Source organism: Ranitomeya imitator, chromosome 1, assembly GCF_032444005.1.
Source record: "Ranitomeya imitator isolate aRanImi1 chromosome 1, aRanImi1.pri, whole genome shotgun sequence".
NCBI lineage: Eukaryota > Metazoa > Chordata > Amphibia > Anura > Dendrobatidae > Ranitomeya > Ranitomeya imitator.
The window spans coordinates 163,225,287-163,243,287 of record NC_091282.1 but is presented as its reverse complement, the minus strand read 5'-3'; the positions used below and the strand labels follow the sequence as shown (position 1 = coordinate 163,243,287).

The following is an 18,001-nucleotide window of genomic DNA, read 5'->3' as shown; positions in this document are numbered from 1 at the left end:
ATTACTAGATGGTGGCCCGATTCTAACGCATCGGGTATTCTAGAATATGTATGTATGTATGTATGTATGTATGTATGTATGTATGTATGTATGTATATAGCAGCCACATAGTATATAGCACAGGCCACGTAATATATAGGAGCCATGTAGTATATAGCAGACAAATACTACGTGGCCTGTGCTATATACTATGTGGCTGCTATATACATACATGTTATAGAATACCCAATGCGTTAATACAGGCCACGCAATATATAACAGTGGCCACGCAATATATAACACAGCCACGTACTATATAACACAGCCCACGCAGTATACCATGTTCCAAATTATTATGCAAATGACATTTTTCTAGGGTTTTCCTAAATGGTTAGTGCATATGACAGTCAGTCTAATAAAAGTCATCACCCGTTAGAGTATGCATCGAATTTTATTGAAGAAACCTCGCAATGATAACAGTATAATCTCCAAAATGAATAAAAACTCAAAATGCACTGTTCCAAATTATTAGGCACAGTAGAATTTCTATACATTTGAAATGTTTTAAAGAACTGAAAATGCTCATTTGTGGAATTTGCAGCATTAGGAGGACACATTCACTGAATAAAAAAGCTATTTAACTCCAAAACCTCCTAACAGGCCAAGGTACATGTTAACATAGGAACCCTTCTTTGATATCACCTTCACAATTCTTGCATTCATTGAACTTGTGAGTTTTTGGAGAGTTTCTGCTTGTAATTCTCTCCATGAAGTGAGAATCGCCTTCCAGAGCTGATGTTTTGATGTGAACTGCCTCCCACCCTCATAGATCTTTTGCTTGATGATACTCCAAAGGTTCTCTATAGGGTTAAGGTCAGGGAAAGATGGTGGCCAAACCATGAGTTTATCTCCTTTTATGCCCATAGCAGCCAATGACTCAGAGGTATTCTTTGCGGCATGAGATCGTACATTGTCATACATGAAGATGATTTTGCTTCTGAAGGCACGTTTTTGCTTTTTATACCATGGAAGAAAGTTGTCAGTAAGAAACTCTATATACTTTGCAGACCTTCACAACTTCAGGAACCTTAAAGGGTCCTACCAGCTGTTTTCCCATGATTCCGGCCCAAAACATGACTCCTCCACCTCCTTGCTGACATCGCAGCCTTGTAAGGACATGGTGGCCATCCACCAACCATCCACTACTCCATCCATCTGGACCATCCAGGGTTGTTCGACACTCATCAGTAAACAAGACTTTGAAAATTAGTCTTCATGTATGTCTGGGCCCACTGAAACCGTTTCTGCTTGTGAACAATGTTTAGGGGTGGCCGAATAGTAGGTTTATGAACCACAGCAAGCCTTTGAAGGATCCTACACCTTGAGGTTCGAGGGACTCCAAAGAAACCAGCAGCTTCAAATATCTGTTTGCTTGTTTGCAATGGCTTTTTAGCAGCTGCTCTCTTAATCCGATGAACTTGTCTGGCAGAAACCTTACTCATTATGCCTTTATCAGCACAAACACGTCTGTGCTCAGATTCAGCCACAAATCTCTTAACAGTACGATGATCACTCTTAAAGGGACTCCGTCACCTGAATTTGGAGGGAACAATCTTCAGCCATAGGGGCGGGGTTTTCAGGTGTTTGATTCACCCTTTCCTTATCCGCTGGCTGCATGCTGGCTGCAATATTGGATTAAAGTTCATTCTCTGTCCTCCGTAGTACATGCCTGCACAAGGCAATCTTCCCTTGCGCAGGCGTGTACTATGGAGGACAGAGAATGAACTTCAATCCAATATTGCAGCCAGCGGGTAAGGAAAGGGTGAATCAAACACCTGAAAACCCCGCCCCTATGGCTGAAGATTGTTCCCTCCAAATTCAGGTGACAGAGTCCCTTTAAGTTTTTGGGAAATATCTAATGTTTTCATCCCTTGACCAAGGCACTGCACTATTTGATGCTTTTTGGCAGCAGAGAGATCGTTTTTCTTTCCCTCGTTACTTGAAAACGGTGGCCTGCTTAATAATGTGGAACATCATTTTTAAGAAGTTTTCCTTTAATTAGAATCACCTGGAAAACTAATTATCACATGTGTTTAAGATTGATTTCAGTGAACCATTGAGCCCTGAGACACAATAACATCCATGAGTTTATTTGAAAAACAAAACAATTTAATATTTATGACACTTAAATCCAATTTGCATAATAATTTGGAACACACTGTGTATAACACAGGCCGTGCAGTATATAACACTGGCCACATAATATATAGCACAGCCCACGCAGTATATAGCAGCCACGTAGTATATAACACTGCCCACGCAGTATATAGCAGCCACGTAGTATATAACACTGCCCACGCAGTATATAACAGTGGCCACGTAATATATAGCACAGCCCACGCAGTACATAACACAGCCCACATAGTATATAACAGTGCCTATGTAGTATATAACACAGCCACGTACTATATAACACAGCCCACGCAGTATAAAACAGCCACACAGTATATAACACAGAAAACGTAGTATATAACACAGGCCATGCAGTATATAACACTGCCACGTAATATATAGCACAGACCACGTAGTATATAGCAGCCACGTAGTGTATAACACTGCCCACGCAGTATATAACAGTGGCCACGTAGTATATTGCACAGCCCACGGAGTATATCACACAGCCTACATAGTATATAACACTGCCTATGTAGTATATAGCAGCCACGCGGTATCTAACAGCCCACGTAGTATACAGCAGTGTGGGCACCATATCCCTGTTAAAAAAATAATTAAAATAAAAAATAGTTATATACTCACCTCTTGGGATCCACCGAAGCTCCGGCGATACGTGCGCGGCTGTCGCCATCTTCCGTTCAAAGGGTGCATTGCGAAATTACCCAGGTTACCTAGCGGTCTCGCGAGACCGCTAAATCTTCTGGGTAATTTCGCAATGCATCGCCGGGAACGGAAGATGGCGGCCGGCGCGAGCAGCTCGGCGGACTACGGAGGGTGAGAATAGCAGGTTTTTTGTTTTTTTTTATTATTTTTAACATTACATTTTTTTTACTATTGATGCCGCATAGGCAGCATCAATAGTAAAAAGTTGGGGACACACAGGGTTAATAGCAGTGGTTACGGAGTGCGTTACCCGCGGCATAACGCGGTCTGTTACCGCCGGCATTAACCCTGTGTGAGCGGTGACTGGAGGGGAGTACGCGGGCGTCGGGCACTGACTGCGGGGATTAAAGAGCGGCCATTTTCTTCCGGACTGTGCCCGTCGTTGATTGGTCGTGGCTGTTTTGCCGCGACCAATCAGCGACTTGGATTTCCATGACAGACAGAGGCCGCGACCAATGAATATCCGTGACAGACAGAAGGACAGACAGAAAGACAGAAGTGACCCTTAGACAATTATATAGTAGATCTCAGCACAGGAACTTTTTATTTAAACACATCCAATTGTGGAAATTATATTATTCCAAGATCTTTTGATTACAATGAACTTTTGTTTGTGGGAAAACCCCTCTAAGTTGTGTTTCATACTCGGACCATGATATATGAACATCTGAATTCGGCCTTCTATATAGATTTCCCTGTGGGAAAAATAGTCTGTGTATGGGACCTGCTGGAATATTCCCTCAGACTAGGCTCTCCGACCAGGTGCATCTGTGCATTACAAGGTCAAGCATTTCTTGAATAGTTGGCACATGATACAACATTTCCCTGGTGATCACATTGCCGTTATACTCCTAGCGTTTTTAACCAGTTGCTGGTAGTCCCAAGCAGTGGCGTTTACCCACCCAGCTATTGACCAAATACATTTTTTTTTTTTTTTTTTTACAGGCCCATTTGAATCATCTTCTTATGCTTTCAGAGGACACAAGTGAGCAGGGTAGAAACAATGTGATATTCCAACATTAGTCAAAACAATCTGAAGAGCACTCAAGTTATTTAGTTACATTTCCTGTAATGTGATGGTAGAGAATCAGCGGGAACTACTAGACAGAAATACTTTCCTGCACAACTACACAAGGAGATTTCGATAGAGACTTTCGGAAATCGTTTCCAAAGTCACAAGGTGCTTAAGACGTCATGCACATAACAAAGCCATCTGAAAAAGTATGTGCCATAGCGAATGAAAGTGTAAGACGGGGTTCAGATGGCCTGTGTATGGACTGCAAAGTCCAGATCGACCATGGGTTTCCTTACCCAAACTAAGAGCCTGAGTACCTGGTCCGGGCATTTCGGGCTATTAAACCATGGGTGGGGAAAGGTTGAACTTGATGGATCTAGGTCTTTTTTCATCCTATGTAATATATATGGAATATAGCCGACTGAATGCAGATTAATGCTACTGTCACAGTTACTGAAAAGGTGGGTTGTATCTCAGCCATTAAAAAGACACCTGGAAGATCATGTTTTTTTCACTTCACAACAGAAGCAAATCTGAAGCCTTCTCACTAGCATCACGGATCCCTGTTTACTCTTATCGCTGCGTCTTATCAGTAGATCAGATCAGAAGAGGACCTACTCCGAGTCTATAGAAGCTGTACTTTTCGCGGATGTGTGACTACATCCATTCAACGCTAAAGCACAGGGATTACCGGATGTTGTAGTGGTGATAACTGATTTTTCTATAATCTGTTTTGAGCTTTCCTGTACCTTAGGCTATGTGCACACGATATCTTTCAGGTGGATTCTGTCCAGAATCTGCTTGAAAAAGCAGCACAAAAGTGCCCCATAAAATGGGCAAAGTCAAGACATTGCTGTGCACGTTTTCCATCTTATGTTACTTCTTTTAACTGCTTCAGGGTTTGGAAAGCTGACCATTCTTCATCTAAACTTCATAGTATAGAGCGAAAGTCGGCAAAAACACTGGTGAAGTTGCTTCAGGAATACTATTGCCAATATTTTCCTGAAGTAGCTTTGCCTCAAAAACTCAGCAGCTACACCTGCGTCTATATTAAGCATGTTCACACTTTCAGTATTTGGTCAGTAACACTAAGGGAACACTGAAATACCACATCCTAGATATCAATGAATGAAATAATCCAGTTGCAAATGTTCATTCATTACATGGTGGAATGCGTTGAGAACAATAAAACATAAAAATTATCAATGTAAATCAAAAATATCATCCCATGGGGGTCTGGATTTGGAATGATACTCAAAATCAAAGTGGAAACCAAATTACAGGCTGATCCAACTTCAGTGGAAATGCCTCAAGACAAGGAAATGATGCTCAGTAGTGTGTGTAGCTTCCACCTGCCTGTATGATCTCCCTACAACGCCTGGGCATGATCCTGATGAGGCGGCGGATGGTCTCCTGAGGGATCTCCTCCCAAACCTGGATTGAAGCATCAGGAGTGGAGAGAGGTGAATATTCATTACCTTAATGAGCGGGCACCTATGATAGCCCGGCAGCTGCTGCTGACACTGTGCGCACGTGCTATAAGAGAAGTGAATGTTCACTGCAAGTGCAGTGAATATTCATTTCTTTTTAGCAGCGGGCACAGGCTTTAGCTGCAGCAGCCGGCTTCTGCCTCCTGTCACTCGCTGCTCCCCCGCCGTCTTCTGGGACAATGACTCGCGCATAAGCCGAGGGGGGCATTTTCAGCACAAAAAAAATATGTGCTGAAAAACTCTGCTTACATACGAGTATATGTTATCCTTTCTATGAAGTTATAGTTGAATTTAGCAAATGATTGGGGAGTCATACGTGCACACAGGCTCATTTACAAAGATGCAGGTTTAATCTGCACCAAAATAGAATTTACGGTATATATAAAATTTATTTTGGTGCACAAGTGGCATAATACCGAATCCATGGCCAATGGAAAAAAATAAACCACCACAAATTTGGACATATAAGGTTGTTACTGACATCCGTGAAAGGATTATGAGAAGAACAATAGGTATTGGGAAAATAGAAAAGTCACATCAACATCCACACAATTATCTGATCAGGACCAATCTTTTGCATATTGGAGCATCCCAACTCTCCTCCAATGGCAAACATCTCGGAATAACAGGCAGGACATGACTGATTTCCAAATAACCAGATCCTTTGTTCTGCCAGGAAAGTAGCCATGGTCAGAAGTGATACCTGCTCCCACACCCACCTCTAAATTGTTATGCTACTTTCACACATCAGGTTTTTGCCGTCAGGCACAATCCGGCAAGTTTTGAAAAAAACTGATCCGTTTTTTTTTCTCATAGAGTTGTATTAGCGCCGGATTGTGCCTGATGGCCATGTGTTTCATCAGTTTTTTGCCGGATCCGTCTAAAATAATTTTTCTGGCGGCCGGAGAAAACGTTCATAGTAATGTTTTTTCTGTCTAGCGAAAAAACGCCAAATGACAGAAACAGATGAAACTGACATGTGAAATGATTAATCCGGCCTCCGAATCCGGTTTTCATGCATTCTCCATACCAATCATGCACATCCCGTTCTGGGATATCTCTCTCTCCTCTTTTCCCCGGAATAGGAAGTCCAAACTCTATCCCCGGGTCCATTAAAAAAATGGATCCAGCAAAAAAACTGATCCGTTGCATCAGTTTTTCACAATTTGCAACGGATCCTTTTTTTTTTTTTTTTGTTTACAAATTGTCTGGATCCTGCCTAACGGCAAAAATCTGATGAGTGAGAGTAGCCTAAGGCTTCTTTCACACTAGCGTCGGGCTCGGCCCGTCGCAGTGCGTCGGGCCGAGGTTACCGACGCTAGCGTTGTCTCCGCCGCACAACGGGTGCAGCGGATGCTGCTTTTCAGCGCATCCGCTGCCCCATTGTGAGGTGCGGGGAGGTGGGGGCGGAGTTCCGGCCGCGCATGCGCGGCCGGAAAAAGCGGTCCGTCGGCTGCAAAAAACATTACATGGAACGTTTTTTGCGGCCGACGGTCCGCCACAACACGGCGCAACCGTCGCGACGTGTCACAATGCGTCGCGTAATGTTAGTCAATGGAGAAAAAACGCATCCTGCAAAACGACGCATTGTGACGGATTGCAGTTAACGCTAGTGTGAAAGTAGCCTTAGAAACATGCGTGTTCAGCTGATCAGAGTACACCTTTAGGCTCGGGCCACAAGAGATCTCATCTGAGAGAATCAGATTTTGTCACCCCTCCCCCCCCCCCCCCGATTATCAGCATCATATACAGTAAGCTTGTGAAGTTTGGATCACAAGACCTGTGATGGGGCCGGGAATAGCGTCCATAATACAGAGGAGAAGATATTACAACCCAGTCATGAAGACCTTCCTTTAGGGTCCAGTCCTGAACATAAGCAATGTGGATGAGGCCTACAGCTTGCATCTGTTCTTTTTTAAGTATTTGGACAAGTACCGGTAATTACATGGCCTCTTATTACATAGAGAAAGATCTCCAGAAAGCAACAGGTGGTGGGAGAGCAAGTGACACTATTTGCTAACAGAATGGTGTGAACGCTAGCGGTGTCAATAGAGAACTATTAGGGTATGTGCACACGTCAGGATTTCTTGCAGAAATTTTCCTGACAAAAAACAGACATTTCTGCCAGAAATCCGCATGTGTTTTTACCGCGATTTTGACGCGTTTTTGGTGCTTTTTTTGTGCGTTTTTTCCCAAATGCATAGAATTGCGGGAAAAACGCAGAAAATCCGCAAAAATAATGAACATGCTCATTTTTTTACCGCGATGCGTTTTTTTTTTCGCGGAAAACGCATCCATGTGCACATCACATGCAGAATGCATTCTAAATGATAGAATGCATAATGTATGTGTTTTTAATGAGTTTTTATAGCGTTTTTACCGCGAAAAACCGTGAAAAAACCACGAAAAAACCTGAACGTGTGCACATAGCCTTACAGCTGACAGTGAAAGAGATCTGTAACCTAAAAGCACAGGAGACTGGTGCCATAATAAATCTGCTGCATCTTAGCCCTTCGGTGAGTCAAAAATTAAGATCTATGACTGCAGGCACGCTAATTTATGGTGTGAATTATGGCAAATTATAGTAAAGAGGGCCCTGTGTTAAACCTGTGCTCTTTTCTTGTCACTTCTGAAAAGCTGTGAGAAAAGCGTAAAACAGCAAAAAAAAAAAAAAAACACATTTGTTGCTCAAAAAAAGTCAAGCGTCAATATTTGCTTTTTTTTTTTTAAAGCCATAAACCTGGAGCATATGATGAGTTGTCCCTCACAGTATCAGCAAGGGTAACATTTCCAATCAGGTCTTCAGATCACGTACTGATAAGTTATCCAATGGACAAGGGGGTATGAATACACTGTAGAGGTTTATGGGGCTCGCCGTGTTTTGCAGCCCAATGATATCAGTAATCCTGGGAGAAGAATGTAGAGTATTCATTTGTACAAGGATGCAGAGACATTGGGCAAAGTCAGAGCAACTAAGCTTAGTGCCAGTTAATCTTTAACTGTTCGGTCTGGGGAGACCTATTTTGAACTTTGGTATTTTTTGGGGTGTTCAAGATGCGGTTCTGAAACTTGTGGTTGATTGACTTAAATGAGGATGGGTCGGTCGGCCACGGGTTTCAGAGCCGCATCTTGAATATTTTAAAGAATATTGAAGTTCAAAGTCGGTCATTTTTGACCAACAGAACAGCAGGGTTAAAGGAGTTTTCTGGTTTCGGCTGCAGTTTTTTTTGTTTTTTAATGAAACTGTGTTTTACTCACTCTTCCTGGGTCCATCGCTGAGTCTCCGTCGCTGCTCTATGTCTGTTATAACACAATAGGCTGGAGGCAGGGAAAAGGAAAACCTGCCACATTGCATGAATTCAAGAAAGGTTTGAGGAATGTAACACGGAGGTCACTGTGTTCACTGGGCCTCCAATTCCTCAGATCTCAATCCAATTGAGGTTCTTTAGGATCTGCCGGAATAAGAAATCTGATCCATCAGGGTATCAACTGGCAACCAAAAGGTTAAAAAAAATTGCTGTTCATGTCTTCCTGACAAACACTGCAAGTCTAAATAGTCATATTAGCTAGATCTCATGTGATGTAAAGAAGGAACAGTAAGTGATGAAATGAAGTCTGGGCACCCAGCTGAGCTCTCAGGGTTGGTGGCCTCCAGGAGGCACACAACGTTACATGCAAAGTGCCTACAAGGCTGCATAACATGGTGCCGTCCAAATACTCATTTTCACGAGACTCGGACCTTTCTTATAATGAAGGCATGGCTTAGAGCAAAGGAGGTAACAGATGTTTTATCTACACCATGCTTCGTTGTTTTCTGTAAATGCATAACACATCAAGATAATAATCTAATCTCCAGAAAATTAGGAAATAGAAAAATGCTGAATAACTAAATTGTCCCCTGTTGACATTACCTGGTCATGCCCCTTTCATACCCCTCAGTGAAACACTGGGACAATCAACCTGAAGCTACATTATATACCCCATATACATCCCATAGTTTGTAAGCTTGCGAGCAGGGCCCTCATTCCTCTTGGTATCTATTTTGAACTGTGATTTCTGTTATGCTGTAATGTCTATTGTCTGTACAAGTCCCCTCTATAATTTGTAAAGCGCTGCGGAATATGTTGGCGCTATATAAATAAAAATTATTATTATTATTATTATTATATACAGCGGCATGGAAAAGTTTGGGCACCCCTGGGCAAAATGACTGTTATCGTGAACAGTTTAGCAAGTTGAAGATTAAATCATGGTATCTCTAAAAGGCCTAAAGTTAAAGATGACAATTCCCTTGCATTTTAGGAAAAAAATGTAAAAGATGAATATTTATTTTTTAAATATTACAAAAAAGATTTATGGGCCGATGAAAAAGTTTGGGCATCCTGCATGGTTAGTACTCCTACTAGCACCTCCTTTTAAAAATATCACATCTTGTAAAAGCTTTTAGTAGCCAGACAAGAGTGTTTCAATTCTTGTTTGAGGGATTTTCATCCATTCCTCCTTGGTAAATTCTTCCAGTTCTGTGAGATTCCTGGGTCGTCTTGCATGCACTGCTATTTTGAGGTCATGCCACAGATTTTCAATGATGTTCAGATCCGGAGACTGTGAAGGCCATGGTAAAACCTCCTTTTGTATACTTCTGACCCTGAATTTTATGGTGAGGATGCAGGAGAGGTTTTCTTCTGATGACTCTTCCATGAAGGCTCTATTTGTGCAGCTGTCTCAGAAAAGTAGAACAATGTATCACAAATCCAAAGTCTGCTAAATCTTTCTGAAGGTCTTTTCTAGTCAAGGGGGGTTCTGAGTTGCCTTTCTAGCAATCCTATGATCAGGACTCACTGAAATGTTACTTGGTCTTCCAGACCTAATCGTGACCTCCACTTTTCCTGATAACTGCCATTTCTTTATTACATTTCAAACGGAGGAAAGGGCAACATGAAAATGATTTGCTATCTTCTTATAGCCTCCTGCTGCTTTATGGGCATCCACCATCTTCAGAATGCTAGGCAGCTGCAAAGAAGAACCCATGGATGCTGGTTTTTGCACAAGGATAGGAGGCGGCCGTTTTATTATGATTGTGAATAAGCCATAACCCAAAGAGGCTAATTAAGGTCTGAAACCTTGGTCAAAGTTATCTGGGCACACAAACATCCAAGGGTACCCAAACTTTTGCATCTGCCCATTTTCCATTTTGCAATTTTTAAAATGTAAAAAAATGAAAACGTATTTTAGGCAAAACAAAATATATAAAGGAAATGTATCATCTTTAACTTTAGGCCTTTTAGAGATCATTTCATCTTCAACTTGCTTATCTGTTCACAATAACAGTAATTTTGGCTAGGGGTGCCCACACTTTTAAATGCCACTCTATGTAGAAGGTGTAGGGACAAGTACACAAGTTTGTCTTTATAGTTTCCAAAGTTACTTACTGTTTTGAAACATTGAACCACACCTGGGAAAGGTACAAAATACATCTAAGAACACTCCCCACCTGGGACTGTGACTACCCTACAGAAATAATTCCTGCTGAACCTTTCACATCACATTACGCAAGGCATAAAATCTGAGCCCAAACTCAAGAGGACGTCATCAAAAAGGCAGGAACAGAAGAGGAAGTGGTGAAGAGGAAAACAATGCTTACCATGGACCTCCGAGAACACAAGAAGCACATACAAAGACATAGAATACCAGCCCCACCATTGTTACACAGGAGGGGATTTATCGAAGTCTGTAGACCTGGTGCTGGTCGTCGAACATCTGCACTTATATATTTGCACAAATGTCAAATGATGTGGGTGATGTCATGTGAAAAGCACAGTATGTGGGCTTCAGTCTTCCAAAATAACCTACCATAATTACAGTTTCTAAACTGGGCTGACTAATCACACAAGAGCCGAATATCCCACAAGTCTGAAAGATGGAGCATGAGGTAGATAACTGGTAAGGAGAAGAACAATACCACTATAATGTGATCTCATACTGCTCGTTCCCGACCAGGTCCTGCTGATCCATCAATGGGACGTGTACAGCCTTAGGGGAACTGTTACAGGCCGAGGACCAGGTTAACAGAGCCATTTTGGTGCCAGATTGATGAGGATCTACCCTGATGCACTGTAATATCCCAATGGATTTCCATATGACTGCAACAACCATAATGTGACCCTAACATGTTATAAGTAATCTGGTGAAATCATGAGGCCCATCAGTTCTACTGATTATATGTTTAAAAACAATGTTTAATTTTTGAGCAGATGTGAGAAGGATGTGGCCTGTTGAATTTCAGAGGCTGAGATTTTTTGTCTGTGGCAGAGTAGCGGCTCTCTAGGAAATAACAGAAATGCTTGGGAGATATAGCCATTTCATGTAATGGGTATAGTCAGCTTTACTGTGTATCAGCCCAAACAGACGGCATATTCTGGCATTGCCTTTGCAAAGAATCTTGCACGGTGGCTCAGTGTAGATGTTACAGTTCACAAGTTTAGGGCGCGTTCTCTTTGGGAGTTTCACGTTTGCCTGTGGTGCTTGGCCCTACCCTATATTCATCAAAAGTTACATACAGCTGTCAAAACAGCCATCTACTAATACAATCCGGAAATCCCCAGCACTCTCCATACAGCACATAAGCCGCCTCTAGACCTGCACTGTGTTACATGGACAGAAGATGTAGTCTACTGTATGAGCACACGACCTGTCAGGGAATCTGCCTGCTGATCAGACATTCCGTGGGCCAATGGGCAGACCATGTCTGATAACCAGACTAGTTATTCTCTCCCTTCTGCAATACGTAAAGACCATGGTTGGTCAAACAAACGGTGGCATCACCTGACTGGGCCACCATTTACCATCCTAAATAGATTGATCTATGCATTTTAACTTCTATATAAGAAGTTCATGGATACGCTACAAAGATGAGAAGTCCAGTGGCCACCATCGACAGAGCAGTAGTGAACAGTTTACCATAAGCCACCATACACATTTGGACTTGCCAAATTCACCAGCACCAGCTGACCAATGTGTATGGGGTCCTTCCGACTGTACACAGGGGGGTAGCTGTTAGGTGACATAAGGCTCAAAAATCCTGGTGCTAGTGTGAACACAATCCAAATTGGAACCCCAATACATAAGGGTCAACATGACAAGAGCCCCATAACACAACTATCAGTGACAATAGCAAACAGATAAATATTCGTACGGCCACTATACAAAACATGACCTATTCCAGTGGAACAAGCAAACAAACAAGGCATAGATGAGTATTTGTGCTACATTATGACAAACCATTGCCTGGACATATACACGTCTATTTCACAATGTAACATTGGGAGCCCCCTATACTCTTACTGTTGGATGCCAGAAGGTTTCCTGCCAATGGTTGTCTCTGAAACCTATAGACAATTTTGAAGCATCCTTCTATGGATAGTCATAGGCACAAGATAGCGGTCAGCTGTCAGTAAGGACAGACAGCTAAGAGGTGACTAGACGTGTCTCTCACTGAGTCTTGGACTAGGGTGCCAAGGGCCCACCAGTAACCAACTCCAGGACCCCACATTTTTCAGCTACATGCAAATGTGACATTATCATCAATCACAGATTTATATGACAATGAACTGGGAAGACTGGTAAATGACTAAGATGCTGCCATTGTCTGTACATAGTGATTCACGTATATTGTGCCAAGTACTGATCATATAAGAGGGTGGTGGCCCACTCTTATACAGGAGCCCACCGGAGGATTCTGTTGTTCTCCTGTGCGCCAGTCCAAGCCTGCCACATGGCTTATCTCTCAAGTAGGTGTAGGTTAACCCCTTAGTGACCTGTGCACATTTTTTAAATCTGACCTGTGTAACTTTATGTGGTAATAACTCTGGAACGCTTCAACAAATCCCAGTGATTTTGAGATCGTTTTTTCGTGAAACATTATAATTTATGCTAATTGGAAATTTAGGTCAATATGTTTTGTGTTTACTTATAAAAATAAAAGTGTATTTTTACCACCTAAATGTAACTAACTTCTGAACAGGCCACTATAGCCGGCAGACTCTAAGGCCGTTATTTGGTTGTGAACAGCCATGGCAAACATAAGGACCACATGATCAAGATCTCAGGGTGCCAGTGAGGATAAAGAAGGACCCACACACTCTGTTAACCATTTATATTGATGTAGTCACTATTGACAGCGGCACCTAAGGGGTTAAACAGATATGGACGGTGCTAACACTGATCGTGCCTGATGAAGCAAGTTGTCAGCTGTAGTGTACAGCCGACAGCTGCTGGATTGTCACCTGTATGGGGAGGCTAGTCTCTTATGTCTCAGATCAGTAAAAAGATGTATTGGCGGTCACTAAAGAGTTAAAACCCACTGTTCTATCCTTTACTTTCAGGAGAACAGCACAAGTACTATTGGCCAAACTCGACTCTTTGGCCACCAATGAAAAATCTGACACAAGACTTTAATATTACTGGCTTTCTCATATGGCCCGAAGGGTTCTTCCGGGCCCCCTATGCTCCAGGGCCTGGGAGCGACTGCAAGCCGTGCATCCACTATCATTATTTCTCTGACACGCACCATAAATATCAGCCTACAAAAGTGCCAAACTTTATAATTATATGGGGTCAAGATTATTACTATGTCATTATAAATCATGCAAGTAACTAACAACAAAGTTCCTAAATTTCCGCCAAGTCAATTCATTTACGCGTCATACTCAACATTCAGGTACTAAAATTCTTGTTTCGGACAAGATCCTACTCAGCGATATCTTGTCTCCTAGGTCGCCCTCGTCAGTGGTTCCTACTACACCTCACAGAGAGCAGCACTGAGGCCACAAACATATAACACAACCACACCCAGTAAATAAAAGTGCCTCCTCCGTCACAGGGCCGTATGACTGCTATACACCATACGCATGCAAAACTGCACAGCCACTTCAGAGGAATTCGGCTCCCACACATCTCTGCAAAAACAATATGTCATCATCCTATTCTTACGTCAGTGCTGCATACCTTATGTCCCAAGAGCTGCTCTGTGTCCTCCATGATATCCTGCACTGCTGCTCAGCCACAACATCAGAAGGTCTGCTCACTGTGCTGGCAAATCCCACCGCCTGCTACATAAGGAGGCTCTTCCCAAACCTCACACACACATGACAGGAGGGCCATCCCAAACTGCAACACTAAGAACCAGAATCCCCACCCAAAGGAGTGACTAACGCTTTACTGGCACGCTGACGGATGACATCCCTGCACAGGGCAATATGCCGAACTGTACAAGTCATAGCTCATAGTAAAAGGAATACATACATGCACAGACAAAACAAGCAATGCATACATGCATTATGGGATCCCAAACTATAAGTGTAGCCATCAAAAATGGATTTACAATAGTGGCTGTAGTAAATAGTAGTAAGGAGCTGGGAGTAGTAGTAGTTGCATTAGTAGTAACTGGTAGTGAGCAGTAATTATTCTAGCAGTAAGTAGCAGTAGTAACAATTGCAGCAGTTTTTTTTAGAAGTATGTATTAGTAATAGTTGTAGTGATAAGTAAATATTTGTAGTAGAAATTATAGCAGCATTTGTAGCAGTTAGTAGTTCAATACAAAAATACCCAGACTCATATTGTTCAGTATGCCAAGCAATTGATGCCTAGCTACATACATACCACTCCATGATAATTGTATTCAAAAAGGAGAAACATTGGAGTTTTGGCAAAATTCTTATAACAACCTTTATTGAAACAGACCATCAACCATATATTTACAAACAAAGTGTAAAAGATGTGATTAAAAAGGACACCGACACTGGCCGCACTCAGTACCATATGTAATACTAATCCAAGGGCTTCAATCAACATGATATTTTAAGGACCCCATCTCCTACAATGTCCGTCCACCTGCTCCCAAAGGTTAATGGAGGGAGGATATTAACGAATATAGCCCAGTGGCTGTTGTAGAATCTTCTCTGGGGATTCCTCTCCCATACTGGTCACAATATCAACCTATGTTAAGTTGAATAAAAGGGTCATCTTACCCAGACTGAGCACCGCTGGATGCATCCCTGAATAAGAAGTAGTCGTTGTAGTAATAACTAGTAATGGGTTAACTTTTTCACCATATTACAATTTTACCAGTTTTAGGCTGCCGTCACACTAACAGTATTTGGTCAGTATTTTACATCAGTATTTGTAAGCCAAAACCAGGAGTGGGTGATAAATGCAGAAGTGGTGCATATTTTTCTATTATACTTTTCCTCTATTTGTTCCACTCCTGGTTTTGGCTTACAAATACTGATGTAAAATACTGACCAAATGCTGCTAGTGTGACGGCAGCCTTATAGAGATTAAAGGGGGTCTCCGGGACTTTGTCAAAAAAAAAAAAAATGTACCTAAGCACTAACAGGCAGTAATTGCAACCCACCTGCCTGTTGTGCACTGCGCCGTTCTTCCCCGGCACAGAGCGGTCACAGACCCCTCCTGCCGAGGATTCAGGAGCCTCTGCTGACGTGACGGGCGGGACTTCCAAAATCATTCTCACTAACAGTCTGTTCCCCCAGTTAGGTCGCAAGGATCCGGCTGTCAATCAGAATGATGTCAGAAGTCCCGCCCCGACGACATAGCGGAGCGCAAAAGAAGCCTCCGCTCTGTAGACAAGTTGTCAGCAGAGGCTTCTGAATCCCCGGCAGGAGCGTCTGTGACCGTTCTGTGCCGGGGAAGAACGGCGCCGGGCACAACAGGCAGGTAAATTGCAGTTACCTGCCTGTCAGTCCCTTTTTTGTTTTTTATAAAGTCCAGGAGACCGCCTTTAGGGCTCCTTTCCACTTGCGAGAAACACGTCCGAGTCTCACAGGTTAAAACCAAGCTCTGGCACCGGCACTTGGGAGCGGAGCGTGCGGCTCCATGTGTTGCTATGCGGCCGCACGCTCCGCTCTGGAGTGCCGGCGCCAGAGCTTGGTTTTCACATGCGAGACTCGGACGTGTTTCTCGCAATTGGAAAGGAGCCCTAAGTCTCCATCAAAGTGGCAAAACTGTAATATGGTGAAAAAGTTAACCCGTTACTACCAAGTCCCAGCTGTACCCTTTAATAGCGTCTTGGGGTAATGATACATGAACAGATTCTCACACTAAAATCTACAGATCAGCAAGTCAGGAGAATGCAAGGCCTCATTCATACATAGGTGAAAAAATGGTTCTGGCGTCATCAGTGTTCTGGACCAGTGTGTCATCCGGGTGTACGTTTTTACCCTTTATTATCGGTATTTTTCACTGATGGATAAATAAATTACAATGCTTCTCCTCTTCTTTGCAATGTTAAATACAGACTGCATGCTGGGTGAGCTTTTCCCGGACCCATAGGCTTGTATTGGTACTTTTCATTCATGATACCAGGGTAAAAAGGTACATGATGCATAGACTATAATGGGCACGTGTTCTATCAGTGAAAAGACAGCACATACATGCAACACGGACGTCTGAATGCGGCGAAGGAACATTAGACATAAAATGCATCTCCCTTACCCTGCTACTGCTCGCTGCCCCAGCACTGGCGCCAGCACTTGTACTTTGATTTTTCTGCAAAACAGAACAAAACACAAGATGAAATTTACAATACAAAAGTCATATTACAATACAAATTACAGATTATACAAATCTGTTGCTATATAGTGTAAGCTATAGAATAAGGATAATAGTTTTAGAATATAATAAGAAAAGGTTAAGGATAGGATTAGCTCAGTGGGTGGGCACTAGTGCTGATAAAAGGGGGGAACTTCCTGGTTAGGCTACTTTCACACTAGCGTCGTTCGACGCACATCACAATGCATCGTTTTGAAGAAAAAACGCATCCTGCAAAGTTGCCTGCAGGATGCGTTTTTTCTCCATAGACTTTCAATAGCGACGCATTGCGACGGATTGCCACACGTTGCATCCGTCGTGCGACGGATGCGACATGTTTTTGCAGTCCGTCGGGACAAAAAAACGTTGCTTGCAACGTTTTTTTGTCCATCGGGTCCGCTTTTTCCGACCGTGCATGCGCGGCCGGAACTCCCCCCCCCTCCTCCCCGAACCTTACAATGGGGCAGTGGATGCGTTGTAAAACTGCATCCACTGCCCCTGTTGTGCTTTTACTTCACAGCATGCGTCGGTACGACGGGCCCGTACCGACGCAAGTGTGAAAGTAGCCTTAGAGGGAGCTCAGCGTCAGTTAGCGAAGAGAACAGTGAAGGCCAAGTTTAGGTGCGGTGAGTTGCTAGGGGCAGCATGGGCCAACCACTCGAGGCACTGGGGGAGGCCAAACAGAGTTCCCTGTTGGGACATTCCAACAGCATCTGGGGCCTAGGGCTCGGGCAACTTGCCAAGGAGCGGGCCTGGTCTTCTGACATCACGAGGTGGGCTGAAGTGTAATTGCGTTGGTGGAAGGTAGCGGGTCCCAGGTGCACTGCTGGAGTGGACAGCGAATCCCTGAGGCTGATGGGAGTCAGCGGGCTTGGGGTTAGTCCAGGAGGAACGGGTAGCAGGACTAAAGAGGAGTTGTACTGAGGAGGAAGGAAGTGTGAATTGCTGTGCCCTTTCCCACCTGTATCCACATAATGAACGTGAACTGTTTAGTAAAAGTTCGACTGTTACTAAG

General features: G+C 43.1%; 1 protein-coding gene across 3 annotated transcripts in view; it reads right to left on the bottom strand.

Annotated features, from left to right (window-relative positions):
• Positions 1-18,001, bottom strand: part of CAST (calpastatin) — a 229,087-nt gene that overhangs the window by 69,982 nt on the left and 141,104 nt on the right. For all 3 annotated transcript variants that reach the window (XM_069752042.1, XM_069752059.1, XM_069752050.1), the window contains one exon: positions 16,891-16,944. In XM_069752042.1, the coding sequence (XP_069608143.1) occupies positions 16,891-16,944 (54 nt within the window). The remainder of the gene's footprint in view (positions 1-16,890; positions 16,945-18,001) is intronic.